This window comes from Lipotes vexillifer, unplaced genomic scaffold (genome assembly GCF_000442215.2).
Source record: "Lipotes vexillifer unplaced genomic scaffold, Lipotes_vexillifer_v1.1 scaffold942, whole genome shotgun sequence".
NCBI classification, from domain to species: Eukaryota; Metazoa; Chordata; class Mammalia; order Artiodactyla; family Lipotidae; genus Lipotes; species Lipotes vexillifer.
The window spans coordinates 93,320-115,341 of NW_006798282.1; the positions used below are offsets into that span (position 1 = coordinate 93,320).

Below are 22,022 nucleotides of genomic sequence, written 5' to 3' on the forward strand. Positions count from 1 at the left end.
GATCCACGCCACATCTCCTCTTCCCTCACAACCCACTGTCTGCTGTGCGGAGAACCAGCTGTGGGAGCTGCCTGGCAGTACAGAGGTGCCATGGTTCCCAAAGTGTGCTCTGTGGAACACCACTGCCAGGGGACGGGAACCCTGCACTCTTCCTTAGAAACTCATGGCATTCTTAAACAGTAAATTCCAGGCTCTGAGATGTCCTGCAGTAAAGACATCTATTAATTTTCTTTTAATATTTATTTTCCTTATTTTTTTGGCTGCGTCAGGTCTTAGTTGTGGCACACGGGATCTTTGTTGAGGCATGCGGGATCTTTCGTTACGGTGCACGGGCTCTTCGCTAGTTGCAGCGTTCGGGGCTTCTCTCTAGTTGTGGCGTGGGGGTTTTCTCGCTCTAGTTGTGGCACGCAGGCTCCAGGGCGCGTGGGCTCTGTAGTTGTGGTGCACGGGCTCTGTAGTTGAGGCACACGAGCTCAGTAGTTGCGGCACGCAGGATTAGTTGCCCCACAGCATGTGGGAGCTTAGTTCCCTGACCAGGGATCAAACTCGAGTCCCCCGCATTGGAAGGCGGATTCTTTACCACTGGACCACCAGGGAAGTCCCAGGACATCTAGTAAATTTTAACTCTAGCATTCCCATGGAACATTTTTAACCCCTGCTGAGTTGCTGATCCTCGGAGCAGGACCCACACTTCACTGATGGGGACACAGAGGCCCAGGCAGGTCTTGAGAGGCAGGGCCAGAGCCAGACACCCTGACTCCAGCTCAGTGCTAATCTTGCTGGGTCCCACGCCCACTGTGGCCAATCGCTTACATGAGCTCAGGGATCTCAAACCCAACCAGCTCCAGTGTCCAATGCTGCCTGAGAAGAACCTAGGTCCAGGAAAGGGAAATGATTTGCTGATTTGCCCCATGGGAAGGGGTTAATGAGGAAGATCTCCTGAGCAGCATGGCTTTTTCCCAAAATGCTGTGATAATTCCCTTCTCAACTGTCCTAGTAGGCTCTCCCCAGATGTTTCTGGGGTGAGGTCAATAGGCCCCAAAATGCCCTCACCCAGTTCTGCTCCCCCATCCCACCCCCTACACACGCCCCTGGGCTCTCACCAGCCTGGCCCCCGGGCACATTCACTCAACCTCTGAGGCCCTGTGCGAACTTGTGTGAACTGAGACCTGCCTTACCCTCACCCTGCCTGCTGCTGAGTGGGTCCTGAGGCGGCGGCCCAGCACTGCGCAGGACACGTGAGGCGGGCACAAGCCCTACCCCACAGACGCGCTCCCTCTGAGGCAGGGACAGACAGCTGCGGCCTGACTGGAAGGAGGCCTCAGCACATACAGCGCATGCGAGGTCAGCGGCTGACAGCAAGCATCCAGACCACGCCTTCAGACGGCCCTCCTCACCTACCCTCACACCCACTTGGGCACCAAGTTCACGGCTGCCCCTAGAGTGGACCTACAACTTACGCTGGGAAACTGGTGTGCTTCTCTGAGAGTGCTATCTGGGCTGCGGCCAGGTGTGATGCCTGGGGAGGGGCTCTGCAGCTTTCCTAGGGAGTTAACAGACCCTGAATCCCAGAGCTCAGGTGAGCCTGGGACCTCACATCATCTCTGGAACGTGAGAAATACAAGAGAGCACAGTGGGTGGCCAGACCCTAACGCTCACAGAGCTTCTGGCTGGAGGTGGCGGCCACCGCCTCTGCTCAGAACTGGTTCTCACCACACTGCTCCTCACATTTCACTGCCGGGTGGGTCCCGTGGCCAAACACGCCACAGCAGGGGCATGAGGCTCATCCTTCCACAGGGAGAGGCACTAACAATGGGCAGAGATGCACAACCCGCCCATGGGGAGGGGCAGCAGATACCGACCCCCGAAGTCTACGCCCTGTGTCTGAGGCCTGAGGCTCCTCACTCAGTCAGCAGGACGCTGGGAAGGTCCCGGGAGCACCCAGGTGCTCTTCATGGGGATGCGAAGACGGGTGGTTCAGAGTTGGCAAAATCCAGTGAGTCTCGCCTAAGTCTGTCCCAGATGCCACTCAACCCTGAGGGCAGGAATATCTGTGCAACATGCAGTGCGCCTGCAGCAACCATGATGCACCAAGAGTTTGGGGTCAGCGACTGGTGGTGTCACCCCAGGGGCTGTGACAGACGTGGCACCTGCAGCTCGCTCCCACCCCCCACGCTCCTGCACCCCATACTCCTCCCCGGCTCCCACGTGTCACAGCCCTGCTCACGCTGGGCTTTGCCTATCTGCTTTTGGGTCTTATCTCCCCCTGGTCCACATGCTTTTTGCAAGCAGGGGCTGTGGCTGGGCTTTCCCTGTCCCAAAGGACAGGTCACTGCCATGTGCAGGAACCAAAGAATGTCTGTGCTACTTGCTAAGAAACATACGTGGGGGCGTAAGTCGTTAGTGTGTAAATTCAGGATGAAAGTGCAGAGGTAATGCTGATGAAATCAAGAAAAGAATCAGCAACAGATCCTGAAGGAGGAAGACCCCGAGTCACACATGGAGTGGCAGAAGCTGGGTTAGCAGAGCCACACCTGGGGACAAACTGCAGCACCTTCACCTCGAACAGGACTTTCTCAGACACAAAACAGACTGTTCGCCGCCAACTTCCAAAGTTTCTCTGTCTGGAGGACAGCACTGCACGGGGGGAGGACTCCGTCCTCTCTGGAAATCTCTGAGCTCGAGACTTGGCTTCATTCAGACAGCTGGACATCATGCCTGCTCGCTCTGCCACATGGCCCTGCTTCCCGGCCTCGCTCCTGTCTACTGCTGGAGCGCTGAGGCCGCTGGCTGTGACAAGCTGCTCAGGGCACTGCTGCTCAGGGCTGGAGGTGGTGGCTGGTACGGGGGCCTCCAGGGCTGCCTAGATAATCAGACGCCCACTAGCACTCAGGTGTCAGGTGGGCTGTCTGTGCGCAGTCTACATCAGCCCACGGCAGGTGGGAGAGCGCGTCCTCACAAACATCTCGCCCTCAGCGCTGAGGCCTAACCAGTGGGTTCCCTCTGGCTGTAGCTCACTGTGGCTCCAGAGGGCAGGGGAGGTGGCATGGCTCAGGGGAGAGGGGTATCACTCCAAGGTGGTCCCAGTCTTGGCTTTATGACTGTGACTCTGGGTGAGCCCTTTCCTCCTCTGAGACCTCAGATTTCTCCTTTCTAAATGGGAGGAGATAGAACCGGATGGACTCCAAGTTTTGTTGGCTTAAAAAGGCTGTAAGTTTCAAAGGACTTGGAGAAGGCGTTTTACTGGCTGGGAAAGAGGTGGGCTCGCTCTGGTCGGCAGCTCGTGCCCTCAGCCTTCCCTATGCTTCCCAAGGAAGGTACAGCAAGAACATGTCCTCAAGTGCCTGCTGCCACCAAGGGCAAGCCTTGTCACTCCTTTTTCTCCCCAGTCCAGCCCACCTCTGACCTCCTTCCTGTCCAACACCTCTTTCTTGTTCATCTTCCAGTCGCTGGCTTCCAGATTCCCCCACCCCCATCACAGAATATCAGTGCGAGATGAAGCTCAAAGGACCATCCAGTCCAACCCCACTTCATGGCTTAAGGAGGCAGGGGCCAGGGGAGAGGAGACGGGCCCAAGGCCACTCAGGCCTGCCTCGTTTCATTTGCTCTCATCCTTGTGCAAAGTGCAAGTACCATAAATGAGAAAGATAAATAACATATGATGAAACGAACTCAGAAAACTGTGGTTGGTTCTCTCATATTTCCTCATTAAGAATAAAAGACGTCGGGAATTCCCTGGTGGTCCAGTGGCTGGGACTCCGCATTCCCACTGCAAGGGGCACGGGTTCGATCCCTGGTTGGGGAACTAAGATTCCACAAGTCGTGGGGTGCAGCCAAAAAAACCCCAAGATGTCCTAATCTTTTGTTCCCTCTCCTCCTCCATCTCCCCACCTCTCTGACCATCATGACACAGACAACCCTATTACTAGAGTAGGTCCTGCAACCCTTGCTAGTCCTGGCTGAGGGCCTACATGGGGGAGCTTTGTGAGGTGGGAATGGGAGATAGGTGGAGGTGGAAGTGTGCATGGGTGGGTGATGCAGTCTCAAAGGCAACGATTAGGGACACAGAGTTTCCTTTCAATGGCTTTTCAAACTGTGGGTCATGACCCATTCAGTCAGTTGTGAATCAATTTAGTAAGTTATGACGAATAGTAAAAGAAATAGGATAGAGAGGGCAGACAGCAGAAGCAAGAAGAACTACAATTCTGCAGCCTGTGGAACAAAAACCGCACTCATAGAAAGATAGACAAGATGAAAAGGCAGAGGGCTATGTACCAGGTGAAGGAACAAGATAAAACCCCAGAAAAACAACTAAATGAAGTGGAGATAGGAAACCTTCCAGAAAAAGAATTCAGAATAATGATAGTGAAGATGATCCAGGACCTCGGAAAAACAATGGAGGCAAAGATCGAGAAGATGCAAAAAATGTTTAACAAAGACCCAGAAGAATTAAAGAACAAACAAACAGAGACCAACAATACAATAACTGAAATGAAGACTACACTAGAAGGAATCCATACCAAAATAACTGAGGCAGAAGAACGGATAAGTGACATGGAAGACAGAATGGTGGAATTCATTGCTGCGGAACAGAATCAAGAAAAAAGAATGAAAAGAAATGAAGACAGCCTAAGAGACCTCTGGGACAACATTAAAGGCAACAACATTCGCATTACAGGGGTCCCAGAGGGAGAAGAGAGAGAGAAAGGACCAGAGAAAATATGTGAAGAGATTATAGTCGAAAACTTCCCTAACACGGGAAAGGAAACAGCCACCCAAGTCCAGGAAACGCAGCGAGTCCCATACAGGATAAACCCAAGGAGAAACAAGCCGAGACACATAGTAATCAAATTGGCAAAAATTAAAGACAAAGAAAAATTATTGAAAGCAGCAAGGGAAAAGAGACAAATAACGTACAAGGGAACTCCCATAGGGTTAACAGCTGTTTCTCAGCAGAAACTCTACAAGCCAGAAGGGAGTGGCATGATATACTTAAAGTGATGAAAGGGAAGAACCTACAACGAAGATTACTCTACCCTGCAAGGATCTCATTCAGATTCGATGGAGAAGTCAAAAGCTTTACAGACAAGCAAAAGCTAAGAGAATTCAGCACCACCAAACCAGCTCTACAGCAAATGCTAAAGGAACTTCTCTAAGTGGAAAACACACCTACAAAAACAAACCCCAAACAATTAAGAAAATGGTAATAGGAACATACATATCGATAACTACCTTAAACGTGAATGGACTAAATGCTGCAACCAAAAAGACACAGGCTTGCTGAATGGATACAAAAACAAGACCCATATATATGCTGTCTACAAGAGACCCACTTCAGACCTAGGGACACATACAGAATGAAAGTGAGGGGATGGAAAAAGATATTCCATGCAAATGTTAATCACAAGAAAGCTGGAGTAGCAATACTTATATCAGATAAAACAGACTTTCAAACAAAGAATGTTACAAGAGACAAGGGAGGACACTACATAATGATCAAGGGATCAATCCAAGAAGAAGATATAACAATTATAAATATATAGGCACGCAACATAGGAGCACCTCAATACATAAGGCACCGCTAACAGCTATAAAAGAGGAAATCGACAGTAACACAGTAAGAGTGGAGGACTTTAACACCTCACTTACACCAATGGACAGATCATCCAAAATGAAAATAAATAAGGAAACACAAGCTTTAAATGACACAATACACTAGATAGATTTAATTGGTATTTATAGGACATTCCATCCAAAAACAGCAGATTACACTTGCTTCTCAAGTGCATATGGAACATTCTCCAGGATAGATCACATCTTGGGTCACAAATCAAGCCTCAGTAAATTTAAGAAAATTGAAATCATATCAAGCGTCTTTTCCGACCACAACGCTATGAGATTAGAAATGAATTACAGGGAAGAAAACGTAAAAAGCACAAACACATGGAGACTAAACAATACGTTACTAAATAACCAAGAGATCACTGAAGAAATCAAAGAGGAAATCAAAAAATACCTAGAGACAAAATGAAAACATGACGATCCAAAACCTATGGGATGCAGCAAAAGCAGCTCTAAGAGGGAAGTTTATAGCAATACAAGCCTAACCTCAAGAAACAAGAAAAATCTCAAATAAACAATCTAACCTTACACCTAAAGGAACTAGAGAAAGAACAAACAAAACCCAAAGTTACCAGAAGGAAAGAAATCATAAAGATCAGAGCAGAAATACATGAAATAGAAACAAAGACAACAATAGCAAAGATCAATAAAACTAAAAGCTGGTTGTTTGAGAAGATAAACCAAATTGATAAACCATTAGCCAGACTCATCAAGAAAAAGAGGGAGAGGACTCAAATCAATAAAATTAGAAATGAAAAAGGAGAAGATACAACAGACACCGCAGAAATACAAAGCATCCTAAGAGACTACTACAAGCAACTCTATGCCAATAAAATGGACAACCTGGGGGCTTCCCTGGTCGCGCAGGGGTTGAGAGTCCGCCTGCCGATGCAGGGGACGCGGGTTCGTGCCCCGGTCCGGGAGGATCCCACATGCCGTGGAGCGGCTGGGCCTGAGGGCCATGGCCGCTGAGCCTGCGCTCCGCAACGGGAGAGGCCACAACAGTGAGAGGCCCACGTAACCCAAAAACAAACAAACAAACAAACAAACAAAATGGACAACCTGGAAGAAATGGACAAATTCTTAGAAAGGTATAACCTTCCAAGACTGGACCAGGAAGAAATAGAAAATATGAACAGACCAATTAAAAGTAATGAAATTGAAACTGTGATTAAAAATCTTCCAACAAACAAAAGTCCAGGACCAGACGGCTCCACAGGTGAATTCTATCAAACATTTAGAGAAGAGCGAACACCCATCCTTCTCAAACTCTTCCAAAAAATCTCAGAGGAAGGAACAGTCCCAAACTCATTCTATGAGGCCACCGTCACCCTGATACCAAAACCAGACAAAGATACTACAGAAAAAGAAAATTACAGGCCAATATCACTGATGAATATAGATGCAAAAATCCTCAACAAAATACTAGCAAACAGAATCCAACCACACATTAAAAGGATCATACACCATGATCAAGTGGGATTTATCCCAGGGATGCAAGGATTCTTCAATATACGTGAATCAATCAATGTGATACAGCATAGTAACAAACTGAAGAATAAAAACCATACGATCATCTCAATAGATGCAGAAAAAGCTTTTGACAAGATTCAACACCCATTTATGATAAAAACTCTCCAGAAAGTGGGCACAGAGGGAACCTACCTCAACATAATAAGGGCCATATATGACACACCCACAGCAAACATCATTCTCAATGGTGAAAAACTGAAAGCATTTCCTCTAAGATCAGGAACAAGACAAGGATGTCCACTCTCACCACTATTACTCAACACAGTTGTGGAAGTCCTAGCCACGGCAATCAGGGAAGAAAAAGAAATAAAAGGAATACAAATTGGAAAAGAAGAAGTAAAACTGTCACTGTTTGTGGATGACATGATACTATACGTAGAGAATCCTAAAAATGCCACCAGAAAACTACTAGAGCTAATCAATGAATTTGGTAAAGTTGCAGGATACAAAATTAATGCACAGAAATCTCTTGCATTCTTATACACTAATGATGAAAAATCTGAAAGAGAAATTAAGGAAACACTCCCATTTACCACTGCAACAACAAAAAAAAATACCTAGGAATAAACCTACCTAGGGAGACAAAAGACCTGTATGCAGAAAACTATAAGATGCTGATGAAAGAAATTACAGATGATACCAACAGGTGGAGAGAAATACCATGTTCTTGGATTGGAAGAATCAATATTGTGAAAATGACTACACTACCCAAAGCAATCTATAGATTCAATGCAATCCCTACCAAATTACCAATGGCATGTTTTACAGAACTAGAACAAAAAATTTCACAATTTGTATGGAAACACAAAAGACCCCGAATAGCCAAAGCAGTCTTGAGGGAAAAAAACGGAGAGGGAGGAATGAGACTCCCTGACTTCAGACTATATTACGAAGCTACAGTAATCAAGACAATATGGTACTGGCACAAAAACAGAAACACAGATCAATGGAACAAGATAGAAAGCCCAGAGATAAACCCACGCACCTATGGTCAACTAATCTATGACAAAGGAGGCAAGGATATACAATGGAGAAAAGACAGCCTCTTCAATAAGTGGTGCTGGGAAAACTGGACAGCTACATGTAAAAGAATGAGATTAGAACACTCCTGACCACCATACACAAAAATAAACTCAAAAAGGATTTGAGACCTAAATTTAAGACCGGACACTATAAAACTTTTAGAGGAAAACATAGGAAGAACACTCTTTGACATAAATCAGAGCAAGATCTTTTTCGATTCACCTCCTAGAGTAATGGAAATAAAAACAAAAATAAACAAATGGGACCTAATGAAACTTCAAAGCTTTTGCACAGCAAAGGAAACCATAAAGAAGACGAAAAGACAACTCTCGGAATGGGAGAAAATGTTTTCAAATGAATCAACGGACAAAGGATTAAGCTCCAAAATATATAAACAGCTCATGCAGCTCAATACTAAACAAAAAACCCAATCCAAAAACGGGCAGAAGACCTAAATAGACATTTCTCCAAAGAAGACATACAGATGGCCAAGAAGCACATGAAAAGCTGCTCAGCATCACTAATTATTAGAGAAATGCAAATCAAACCTACAACGAGGTATCACCTCACACCAGTTAGAATGGGCATCATCAGAGAATCTACAAACCATAAATGCTGGAGAGGGTGTGGAGAAAAGGGAACCCTCTTGCACTGTTGGTGGGAATGTAAATTGATACAGCCACTATGGAGAACAGTATGGAGGTTCCTTAAAAAACTAAAAATAGAATCACCATATGACTTAGCAATCCCACTACTGGGCATATTCCCAGAGAAAACCATAATTCAAAAACACACATGCACCCAATGTTCATTGCAGCACTATTTACAATAGCCAGGTCTTGGAAGCAACCTGAATGCCCAGCGACAGATGAATGGATAAAGAAGTTGTGGTACATGTATACAGTGGGTATTACTCAGCCATAAAAAGGAACGAAATTGGGTCATCTGTTGAGACGTGGATGGATCTAGAGACTGCCATACAGAGCGAAGTAAGTCAGAAAGAGAAAAACAAATATCATATATTAACGCATGTATGTGGAACCTAGAAAAATGGTACTGATGAACCGGTTTGCAGGGCAGAAGTTGAGACACAGATGTAGAGAACAAACATATGGACACCAAGTGGGGAAAGCTGCAGGGGTGTGGGGATGGTGGTTTGATGAATTGGGCAATTGGGATTGACATGTATACACGGATGTGTATAAAATTGATGACTAATAAGAACCTGCTGTATAAAAAAATAAATAAAATTCAAAAATTAAAACAAACAAACAAAAAAAACCTAATACTAAACTTTCTTTGGGTTATTTGTATGGAAATATATTAATATAAATGTTTCAGACATTACATGAAATTCCTAAAAATCTTATATGTTCTGGTATAATGTTATAAGTCATAACTCTAGTTGTTATTTTAAAATGTGTACCTCAGAAATAACTAAATTTCCTTGTCAACTGCATTATTATGAACTTTCATCAAATGTTTAACCGTGGTCACTTTTAAGTCTTTTGTCATTTACAGGCAGTTCTGGGCGTACTCTGATGCTTTTGTAAAAATGTTCCTATAAAAGGGTAAAAAAAAAAAAAAAAAAAAAAAAAAAAAAAGAAATAGCATATAATAGAAAATATGAACGCGTTTTTCCATCATATTGCATGTGGTTAAGGATAAGCATTGTTTTATGAGGCTCTTGTTTGACTCTGTCTATACACATACACACCTGGGTAGTCATGTAACGTTCTGACTGTGGGATGCAGTAGAAAATGTTCAAGCAACCCTGTTGGAAGATGTCAAAGGATTTTTAAGTTTCAGAATGACGGGGAGCAAAGATAAGGCCACTAGGGGGCACCCTATCTCCTTTTGTTGCCATTGAGGCGTTTCCCTCAGAAAAGATGCAAGACAAACTCACTGCCCACAAATGACCTTCCTCCTCGCCCTGCTCTGGCCATGGGAGCCTACGCTAGCTATGGTGGCCTCTCATGGCTGATGGCACATCATCCCTTCCTGTGGATCTGAATTTCTGTCGCCGAGCCTGTGGCTGGTCGAGCTGAACTGTCCTAAGGCGTGTACATCTGTCAACTTCTTCCACCCTATCAGGGCAGTCATCTGGGCCACACCTGCCACATTTGGCCTGGGCACCCGTCATGCACACAGCCAAGGTGGTCTTCTGCCCCAAATGTCCCCAAGGACGTGACCAAGGCTTGCTCCACTTCGGAACCAAGTAAGAATAAAGTGGTGACCACAGGCAAGGACGCTGAGGAAGTTCCCAGCAATGCAGTCCGGGGGTCCACGCCTGCCTGGACTAGGGGTCACAGGTGAGGTCCCTCCAGCTTGCTCTCTGCAGCTGTAATATACAGTATTCTCCTGTCACAAATCAAAACGCCTTAGCCTCTTTTTTCTTTAACTTCAATTCTGCCAGTTGCCCAAGGAGCAGATTCTCTGGCTGTTCAGGTTGGCTGAGGAAGGAATGGAGCCCAGAGAGCCTCATGGCCTGAGTGTCCTGCTGACAGCCTTCCCCAGAGGGCTCCATCCACCCCTCCGCCTTGCTAAGCCAGCACGGTTACAGGGCTGCTCTGCCTGTTACACGGGGTCTCCTGTGAACTGGAGAAGTCTTTGGTTTACAACTGCCCTGTTCAGTACAGTACCACTGACCTCATGTGGCTGCTTAAATTCAAACTCATCAGAATTAAAACTAAAAGCTTGGCTCTGTGGTTGCACTAGCCACACTTCGAGTGCCTAAGAGCCACAGGAGTTAGTGCCCGCTGTGTTGGATGCACAGACACAGGACACGCCTGTCATCTCAGAAGGCTCTACGGAACAGCTCGGGTTTGGAAGGAGGCTGAGCCACACCCGTGGGCCACATTCACTGTGGGGCTCGGGTGCATCTTTCTATTTTACTGTTAAATTCCTAGTAGTTTTTCTTTTAGTCATTGTTTTCCTTTTTGCCTAAAAACCAAGAGAAGAAGATCGCTTCTGGTGTTGGTTTCTGATTACTTGGTAACTACGGGCTGACCAAAACACTCAGACCCACGTGCCCGTCCCGACAACTGACCCGCCACCTGCCGCCCTCCGGTTAGGCTGCTTTTCTGAGGGTTTTTCCAACTCATCCTCCACAGCCGCCACCACCCACCACCGCCTGGCAGTTACTCCTCTACCAGCAGCAACTGCCTCATCCCTGCGTCCTGAACTGCCGTCCTACGCAGGGCCCTGGCTCCAGAATGTCAGGTGTTCAGAAAAAGGAAGCAGGTCAACACAGTCTGACTTCTGAGAATCCGCGGGGGACACGGCTGCCACAGCCCTTTTACTCTCCCCCAATTCCGTTTCGGAAATGTTTACGTATTCTGGGAAAAACCCAAGACATACGGTTGGGTACTTGCCCTTAAGAAGTTCAGAGTTTTGTTTCAAAGAAAAGCAACGAGCACTACAAACTGGAAGACAGCAGAAGGCACTTTGTAAAGTGGCTGAAATACAATTCTGACCCCCAAACTGTGAGGGGCTCTTATCATCTAATTCAGTTGCAAGTTTTCCATCGGAGAACTTTCCATTGGAGAATGGTTAAGGCAAGTATGGTCACGCTCTCGCTAAGGTACACATCACCCCTCCTTCCCAAGCATGTATGTGGTCACGGAGGGCACCGGGCTGAGGCCTGTTCTTCCCCACGGAGGGTAAGCGATTGCTGAGAGGGACGAGCATGGCTGAGCCAGTGTGTCTGACAAGGTTCAGCCCCTTCTAACATCACCCTGTGAACTGGTCCTAAGTAACGTGGTTCGTTTGTCTGAGAAAAACTCATCTCTCAAAGCTTAAAGATTCCAAGATGTCAGGCTGGCTCACTGTGAAGGAATGTCTTGTCTCAGAAGATTTCTTTCAGAAAGATGGGTGCTTTGACCTGCAGTATTTGGTTCAGCCTGTTCACTGTTGATTCTAGCCTGGACAAACAGGGTGGTGAGCACTGTCTGAGTGGTGTGGGTTTAGGAGGAAGGGCTGTCCGGCCCTCTGGCAGACCCATCATCTAGAAGCCATTTAGTCCACTGGTCTGGCAATGACGGAGACCTGGGTTTGTATCCTGGAAGTGGCAGTTATTAGCTGTGAGTCCGTGGGGCTGTTCTTTGGCTACAGTCCACTGTATTCTCATCTATAAAATGGTGTAATACCTACTTGCAGGACTGGTATGAGAATCAGGGCCGTCACATATAATGGAGCTGCAGGCACACAGGGAACCCAGGCCATAGCATCGACTTTGCATTGGTCCAGACCCGAACTGCCCCAAAGAGACATACGACTAGGGAATGAAATAATTTTAGGGTACAAATGACACCATCTTCAGTGGACCACCAGACACTCTATCGCTCCCCTTCAGTTTACAAATTAAAACCCTCTTGGATCCTGGCAAAAGAGTAAGACCCCAGCCAGGTTGCAGGGGCTGTGCAGCATCAGAGCCACTCCTTCGTCTCTTTGACTCCCAAATTACATGGGTGCAGGCTGGTCATGTGGATTCTGATCTGCAAGATGGGGAAGGGCTGGGTCTCCTATAATCACCAACAGAGGGCTCTTAAAAATTACTCAACGGAAACACGGACCACATCAGAGAGGCAGAGGCCGACCTTGCTGCTGTGAGCAACCTCATCTCAGGAACAAACTGAAAGAGCATCTCTACTGGTGAGTCATTGGTCTTCTTTATAGTTAAAAGATGGGCTAACTCCAGGTTGCTGGGATTCTCAGAGTCCTGCCTGCAGCACAGTACGGTGTCAAATGCCCAGGCTTTCAAGCTCAACTGCCCTTGGCTCAAACTCCATCTCTGCTATTTGCTGCCATGAGGGTCTGAGGAGAGGATTATGACTTAATCTCGTTCTGTAAGATGATGCTGATAGTAATGGCATAATTAGACCCTCCCCAGGAGATAAGGAGAGTCTAGTCACTGTGTGTGTCCACTGACTAATCTCTTTTTCTGTTTTTCTTTTCCATTTTATAAGACAGGCTGTTATCTTAGATTACGGTTTACTTTCTTTTCTCCATATGTCAATATATAACTGCAGCAACTTCAGAAAATACAGAAAAATATAAAGGAGGAATGGAAATAAGTCACCCCTAATTCTACCAGCCAGGGGTGAACTGCTGATAAAATCTGATCATTTTTCTATGTTTTAAAAAATATAGTCAAAATCATATAGCTTGGGCTTCCCTGGTGGTGCAGTGGTTGAGAGTCCGCCTGCCGATGCAGGGGACACAGGTTCGTACCCCGGTCCGGGAAGATCCCACATGCCGCGGAGTGGCTGGGCCCGTGAGCCATGGCCGCTGAGCCTGCGCGTCCGGAGCCTGTGCTCCACAACGGGAGAGGCCACAACAGTGAGAGGCCCGCGGACCGCCAAAAAAAAAAAAAAAAAAAAAAAAAAAATCATATAGCTTATCACAGATTTGTAAACAAAGTCTATAGAATATGGGGCAGAGGGATTTAAAGAGTTCATGAACCCCCGGAGTTGCAGGCATGTTTGTACATTATTACTGAGGGAAAAGAGCTACAGCTTTAATAAGACTCTCAAAGGGGTTTATGATCAAAGAAGGCTGAGAATCATGATCAATTTTACATTCACTTTGTCACCTATTCGTTGTAATAGTAACAGCCAATATTACATTGCATTTTGGGGGGGGTGGGGAGGGATAAACTGGGAGATTGGGGTTGGCATATACACACTACTATATGTAAAATAGATAACTAATGAGAACCTGCTGTATAGCACAGGGAACTCTACTCAATACTCTGCAATGAGCTATATGGGAAAAGAATCTGAAAAAAAAGAGTATGTGTGTGTGTGTATATATATATATATATATATATATATATATATATATATATATTTTATACATATATAACTGATTCACTTTGCTGTACACCTAAAACTAACACAACGTTGTCAGTCAACTATACTCCAATAAAAAATTTTTTTAAATGTATTGCATTTCCCAAAATCATTAAAGGCACTTCCTAAACATTTCAGTCATATTCTGTTTTATGCCTAAATTATACTTTGTTTATTTATTTATTATCAGACACTATTTCCAAAGTTGTATATATTACTTTCTTTTTAATTTTCACAAATCAACATAGGACTTTGGTTAGAGAAAATAAAGAAACAGATGGTTTTAATATTTCTAGAAGGGAAAGTAATTTTTAACAATCTATCTGCACAGAACTGTGCAGTCCCAATCTGTTAAACACTGCTTAGTTTACCAATTATTACAAATGAATTTGCATGGGTCCTTTGAGGAAACTGCAATGCCAGCCTAAGGATGCAGCAACAGCCTTAGTAGAAGAATTATTAATTAATTAATTAATTAATTTATTTATTTATTTTTGGCTTTCTTCGTTGCTGCATGGGCTTTCTGTAGTTGTGGCGAGAGGGTGCTACTCTTTGTTGTGGTGTGTGGGCTTCTCATTGCTTGCGGTGGCTTCTCTTGTTGCGGAGCACGGTCTCTAGGGCAAGCGGGCGTCAGAAGTTGTGGCACGTAGGCTCAGTAGTTGTGGCTCGCAGGCTTTAGAGCACAGGCTCAGTAGTTGTGGCACACAGGCTTAGTTGCTCTGCGGCATGTGGGATCTTCCCAGACCAGGGATCAAACCCGTGTCCCCTGTATTGGCAGGAGGATTCTTAACCACTGCGCCACCAGGGAAGTCCCAGGAGAATTTTTTTAAAGGCCTAGAGTAAGTCAAACAATAATGGAGATCTGACATTACTTTCAATGTCACATTCTAAATGATGAAGAATATATTTTTCTCCCCATGTGAAGCGGTAACACCCACAGAGCATCGTCTGACCCACTTAACCTAGCAGCCCAGAGCTGGTGGGGCACAATGCCTACGGGTTGCCTTTCACTCTTAGAGGTCCAACATTTTGTGGTCCAGGAGGAGGGACTTTTCACTGAGTAGTCTTAGCCCAAAGACAAGGTTCTTCCTTGGAGAGAAAGGGTGCTTTGAGCCCATGAAATACCAAGGTGGCAGCAGGGCTGAAATCCCTTCCTGTCAGGACCCAGCATCAGGAAAAGAAAAGTCTCCGAGGAGACCAGAAAGGAAAGGTCATCTCTCCTTTTATACCCCCTTGTCTGGCCGGTTGATATTCTGACTTTGCTAAACCAAATGCCTGCTCTTCTTAAACATTTCCTTGAGGTGCCAGTGGGATATGGCACCACTCACTGGAAGAGTCCCTGCGTATTGAGTACCTGCAGGACAGTGTCAGGGACTGACCTGGCCCTCCAAGGCCGATGCTGCCGCAGTTGCCCCTACTCCCACACCACAGATTATATCACCCGTGTCTGGTCCATGGTCCCCAGCAGGGTCACAGGGCCCAGAGAAGGGTCAGAGGGAAGTGATAACCTTGAAGGGCTGGGACCCCCAGGCAAGAAAGACAGCTATTTGGTCTTTGCTATAAGTAGTCCCACTGCAAGGCTGGCCACCAGCCCTGCTGTGGTAGCCCACCCACCTGACGTCCCATTTCAATCAGCTCTTCCGTGTGTTAAAGGAGACCCCTCAGCCCTACACTGCTGGTCATAAGAGCTAAAGCAATGTTCCCTTCTGGGGGAATCTACCTTGTAAGAGATTCCTGAAGATCAAAGAGGCCCTGAGGGTGGAATGTCATACACTGTGACAGACGGTGAAGGGGACAGCTGGGGTTGGGCGTGAGGAAAACTGCCCAGTTCCCTGGTCAGAAAGCCGCTTGGCCAAAGCACTGGGCAGCCTGGGCTCTTCCCTGCCCTGGCTCCCCATCATGGCAAGACAAGGCAGGATGGATGGCCCACCTAGGCAGAAAGGACCAAACACCTCTTGGTCTCCAGGAGTCTCCTTGATGGTGGATCCCCAGGAAGGGGGATATTGCCTTAGCTTTCACAATTCGTAGTCCAGGGGTCAACTTAACAGAAGATGGGGCACAGGCTGGGTGGGCACCTTCTGCGAGGCATGGGCAGATGAATACAGCCCTCCCCACTGAAGAGCAGCGCAGCTCTTCCAAAAGGACACAGTCCCCAGTTCACCCCGTGGTGACCTTTGCTTCCAAGGCCATTGAGCACAGGATTTTATGGAATGTGGGTGGGGTCAGTTATGTGTTGTCTCCCAGACAGGTGAGATCCTGAGAACTTTAGGGCCAGTGAAGGGTTCCTCGTCCTGTCTGAGCAGTTTCCCCTCAGAACTGGTTGTCCCCAATATACCGGGCTGTTACTGAGCAGAACAGTGGGTGGGTTTAGGAGGTGACTATCTGCCCCCTAACTGTGGGCAATGGGAAGACAGGAGGGATCACCCTCAGCCCCAGATATATATAATTCCTGTGGTTTGACTCCCAGGGATCCATCAGAAAAGACACCATGGCCGAGTACGACTACGGAGACCCCGGGTTCTTCAACGCTTCCAATGACAGCAGCCAGGGGCACGAACACTTCCTGCAGTTCAGCAAGTTGTTCCTGCCCTGCATGTATGTGGTGGTGTTCCTCTGTGGCCTGGTGGGGAACTCCCTGGTGCTGGTCATATACATCTTCTACCAGAAGCTGAAGAGCCTGACGGACGTGCTCCTAATGAACCTACCCTTGGCTGACCTGGTGTTCGTCTGTACTCTGCCCTTCTGGGCCTACGCAGGCATCCATGAGTGGGTCTTCGGCAAAGTCATGTGCAAAACCCTGCTGGGCATCTACACTTTGAACTTCTACACGTCCATGCTCATCCTCACCTGCATCACCGTGGACCGCTTCATTGCAGTGGTTCAGGCCACCAAGGCCTATAACCAGCAGGCCAAGCGGATGGCCTGGGGTAAGGCCGTCTGCTTGTCCATCTGGGTAGTTTCCCTGCTGGTTTCCTTGCCGCAGATCATCTATGGCAACGTCCTTTACCTTGACAAGCCTGTCTGCGGCTATCACAACGAGGAGATTTCCACCATGGTTCTGGCCACCCAGATGACACTGGGGTTCTTCCTGCCATTGCTTGCCATGATTGTCTGCTACTCAGTCATAATCAAGACACTGCTTCAGGCCCGAGGCTTCCAGAAGCACAAGCCTCTGAAGATCATCTTCCTGGTGGTGGCGGTGTTCCTGCTGCCCCAGACGCCCTTCAACCTCGTGAAGCTCATCCGCAGCGCGAGCTGGGAGTACCACACCATGACTAGCTTTCACTATGCCATCACAGTGACAGAGGCCATCGCCTACCTGCGTGCCTGCCTTAATCCTGTGCTCTATGCCTTTGTTGGCCTGAAGTTTCGGAAGAACTTCTGGAAACTTGTGAAAGACGCTGGCTGCCTCCCTTACCTGGGTGTCTCAAGCCAACGGCAGTGTTCAGAGGACACTTCCAGGACTGCTTCAGCCTCTCGCAACATGGAGGCGACCAGCATGTTCCAGCTGTAGGCCTTGCTGGGCTTGGAGAGGCTGCTCAGAAGTCACAGGAGCATGGCTGTGTCCTCTAAGGCTTTGTGTATAGCATGGGCATTCCCAAGGAGAAGTTATCAAATGGTGCAGCTGGGGTGGGAATGCTTCTTCTCAGGCATGCGCAGATTGTGCCCTCTTCTTTCACACCCAGGCCTGAAGCTCAAAGGGGAGACTGAAAGCTGCCAGAGCTTTCCTTCCTCTACCCCGAGAATACCGACACCAGGGAATGACGTGTGATTCTCAAGACCCCAGGTTCTCCTTCAATGGGAATGGGAATGGGACTAAGGGTTGAACAGGGGGACCTGGCCAACAAAGGTCTTGATGGCAGGTGACACTCTGGGCTCCCAAGTTCAGAAGATTCTTCTGCCGACTGGGAAGCAGGGGAGATTAAAGCAGCCATGAAAACCAGTGCTGACTCTGTGACTCAGACCTCCATCACCAGGCACCCAAGAGAAATGAGCTCAGGTTCTGCCACGCCTTGTGGGTTTGGTTTTATATGGATAGGTGCTTTATGTTCTCTTTGATTAATCCTGGAAGGACTAGCACCAGGGAATATGAATGGGCCAAAGCAAATTAGGGTCGGCTGAGGATTCCAGTGGGCCACAGAATGCTGGAAAAATGTGCAAAGCTGAGTTTAAGACTATCATGAGTCTAAGCAGCACCTCCGAAATGGATCTTTGGTGGGTCTGCTCATTTAAAACCTGAATTTATCCAATGCCTCAGACACACACAAATCATATAGAAATGTATAGGTCACACACACACACACACACACACACACACACACACACACACATATATCTCAAACAGCATGATTTTCATGACTGAGAAATAAAACTTAACAAGTCTCCAAACTACTTTTATCCTTAGGCACATTCCACCTTACTGTGGTATTCCTGAATATACCAAAAGTGATCACTTGTGGGCTCAGAGCACAGGAAATAAGTTAAAACTGTCAAATTTCAGGGCACTGCTCTATCAATACACCAATGATAACAACCGTGGCTTCAACCTCCTGCCCAGAACGAGAGGTGCATTTGTTACCTCTGAGATGCGGTCACAGAACGAGGCAGAGTTTTAAATGTCAGTCACTTGTTTGTGCATGTTTATTAGATCCCAGCAACCTGTTCAACAGGCTTAAAAGTGGCCTTTTTGGCTCACATGTCACAAAATCACTCACTGAAATATGCAGAACCTGTTGACAACAGCTAAGAAGAGCGCTCAGGGAGGTGGGCCAGAAAGGGCCGAACAGTGAGGTTTTGCAGCTTGGACATGAGTCACGAGTGGGTAAGACCAGCTGGTAAATCTCTTAATCATTTCCGCTTTGGTGAAACATGGATCATAACAGTACCAGCTCTCAGGGCAGGTGTGCGAGGACTGGAGAGGGTGCACACAAACACTTAGCACGGTTTGCATTTGTGGGAGGAAGGGCCCCCAAAATGGCGGTAGTTGTTATTCTCTCAAGAACCAGCCACACAAAACGTTAGCCGCCTGCCTTTCTCTGTGCACTGGCAGGGTGTGGGAGGGTCGGCTTCATGCCTTCCAGAGGTGCACGGCACAGTCCAGCTGCACACAGGCCGGCCTTGCAGGGCCCACAGGGCCACCGACTGTTTCATACACGTGCCTAAATGCACCCACGGGGAGAGCGGCTTTACTGTGCTCAGGCCGCATGGACTACCCAGTGCTCCTCGAACACCAAAACCTGCCCTTTTCATGGTGACAAGGCTGCCTTTCAACTTGTTTACGTTGGCTTCAGAGGGGGAGTTTTGGTTACCCTCCTTTGTGCTGTCACCTTAATGTCAAGCACTTCTGGTAGAGGGACCACGAGCCCCTGGCCTCCCCAACAATGTCCCAGAACAAGAGGCAGAAGCCCTAACTGGGAAGGTAGGAGTGAAGAGTCGGGGAGCCAGGGGCCCTGCGGCCTCTCCATGTGTCCCCACGGAGGAAAGCAGTGTGGTGGGATGGGAAAAGCAGGGCTCTGGGGTGACTCAGTCACTGCCCCGGGGAGAGCTCCACACCTGTCCATCCTAGGACAAGCCACGCAGCCTCCTCAAGCCCATTTCACCATCCACACCCCGAGCTGACAACGGCCCTCCTTCCAGGAGCGCTGTGAGGCACGGGCAGTGCACTCCAAGCCACGCTGGGGGCTGCTGGTCACAGCAACAGAGGGGCGGCTGCTGGGACCGCTGGGTTCTCCCCGAACGGTGCCTGCCTGGCTGAGTCAAAGGAGGCCAGGCACCCATCAGGCCGTGCCCCATCCCAGGCCTATTATACGCCCTCTCTCCAGGCTCCTTGCAAAAAGGTTTTGCACTGGCCCTTCCACAGCTTAGGAGAACCTGCCTGCCTGCCTGTCCTGAGGAAAGGCACAGCAGCTGGATCTTCTTTCACCTTCTCTGCCTCCCCAGTCACTCGCTGGCCCTACTCTCTGGGCCCTTACCTGCTCACACTTGCGAGTAGAGATCTTCTTCTCAAACCCCTCCTGGGCACACACCATTACGGGCAACAGACACGGGCACAGCCCAAACAAGGCTTTCACTCTCGACTTCACTCACCCACGAGGCAGCCCCATGGAGCACAAGCTCAGACCCGCCCTTCTCCCCTGGGCTCTCCCCTCTGCTCCCACGCACCAGTGCTTGACGTAAGCAGCCTGGGGTGTGGGGGAAACTGGCGGAGGCGGGTCAGGCTGGGTGTGGACCCTGGCTGAGTCCAGTTGGCCTCACGTGCGGCCTCAGGGTCTCCTCCCCCACCAGGCTCCCTGCACTTGCAGGCCGGGGGCGGGGCGGTTAGAGGCCATGACAGTCACACTGTCCGAGACGTGGTGAACACAGCGTGAACCTCTGTGGGTCAGGGACAGTCTCTGTGCATGAGTTTGAGCTCAGTATCATCTGGGCATCTGGTGGGATTTTCGTTGGCAAACACAACTGAGCTACGAGATGTAAGGAACCAGGGCCCGTGGCAGTAGACATCACAGTGTGGCCCTTGACCTCACAGCTCAGGGAACACATCACCAAAACCACGCAATTCCATGGAAGGCTTTCCACATCATTTCCATCTGATCCTCCTAACAACCCTAGAGGTGCCGTCCCTGTCTCTTCTGTACGAACGAGGGAACTGAGTTTGGGGCCTGTGGTGCGCAAAGCCAGGGAACCTGGAGGCAGCAGACCAGGAGTGTCTGACTCTGGACCTCAAGCTCTTCATGGGCACGGTCTGCTTGAGAAGGGAGGCCGGGCCTGGAGGAGGGAATGGCTGCTGGAAGCAGAGCAGAGGCCAAGGGACCCAAGGCCAGGCTTATTGCTGGAGGACAGAGTTTCTTTCCTCCTCTGCCTGCCTCGGTCCCGAGAAGAGCTGGGCACCTGGTCAGGGAGATGGCTGAGGGTGGGCCTGGGTCACTGTTGGGAGAGGTGTGCACAGCTGCAGGGTTCTGGAGAATATCGCCCCTCCACCTGAGGTGGGCTGTGCTCCTGAGCCACGTGCAGGGGCCTCTGGGAGGCTGCTTAGGGATCTGCGGGATCCTGCCGGGTCTCCCCGAGAGCCTGGATTCTGGGACCTGTTCCTGTCCCATCACGGCCAGGAGGGCCAAGGCAGACAACTGTGTTTGTCCTGAGAATGTGTGTGTGTGTGTGGGGGGGGGGGGGGTAGGAGTGGACAAAGAGGCAGGGAAGGTGGGCAGGTGCTTGATGTGAAGATAGGGAAACGGGACCAGGAGGAGAGGGCTGTACTCTTCAAAATGAATCTCGGGCCTGTGGACTGGAGGGAGGGGTTCTGGGCACAAAGCTTAATGCTGACACTTACAGCCCCCTGACCCTGAGCAAGTTACCTGGCCTCCTGAGCTTCAGTACCTTGCCCTGTAAAATGGGGACCATAATCCCTACTCTTTGAAGGGTTGGGCAGGGACTAAGTGAGGTCACGTGCAAAAGCTGCTACACAGGGAAAGTGCTCGACAGACACTGCCTCCAGGCAGCCTCCTTCCCCCCACATCAGGGCTTTCATAGCCTTTAACCCCTCCTGGACCACTTCTTCCTTTGGACTTGCTGATTTCTTTCTCTCAGTGTCTTGGCAGGGATGCATACACAAACCCAGGCTCTATACCAACCCCTCACCCCCCCACCCCACCAAACCCGTCTGAGTTCCTCAGACTCCTGGTGGTTTTGATTGGTCCTAAGCTTAGGAAGAAAAAGAACATAAGAAAAAGCCACCAGAGACAGGGGGGTCTGTCTCTGGCTAACTCACAAGGAAGGTGTGAGACAAGGCAGGCCCTGAACTGACTTGGAGGGCTGGCCCTTCACCCAAACAGACGATGCATGGGGACTGCAGGTCCATCCATTAGCCCTGGATCTCCCCATGCAGGCCACAGGCCAGCATGCTGGCAGTTTCCTTTCCTTGGACCGCTTCCTGATTTCCCATGACCCAAAACACACTTATCTGTCAGCAGTCAGAAGACCTTCTGCTTTTGTTCC

The 22,022-nt window shown here is 48.6% G+C and overlaps 2 protein-coding genes across 2 annotated transcripts in view; one reads left to right on the forward strand and one right to left on the reverse strand.

Moving 5' to 3' along the window:
* The window catches only part of FYCO1 (FYVE and coiled-coil domain autophagy adaptor 1), a 74,703-nt gene that overhangs the window by 13,832 nt on the left and 38,849 nt on the right, over positions 1 to 22,022 (reverse strand). The gene's annotated exons all lie outside the window — the stretch shown is intronic.
* CXCR6 (C-X-C motif chemokine receptor 6) lies at positions 12,734 to 18,316 on the forward strand. Its single transcript, XM_007470240.1, has 2 exons — positions 12,734 to 12,831; positions 16,498 to 18,316. The coding sequence occupies exon 2, from the start codon at positions 16,519 to 16,521 to the stop codon at positions 17,542 to 17,544; it is 1,026 nt and encodes a 341-aa protein (XP_007470302.1). The 5' UTR covers positions 12,734 to 12,831; positions 16,498 to 16,518; the 3' UTR covers positions 17,545 to 18,316.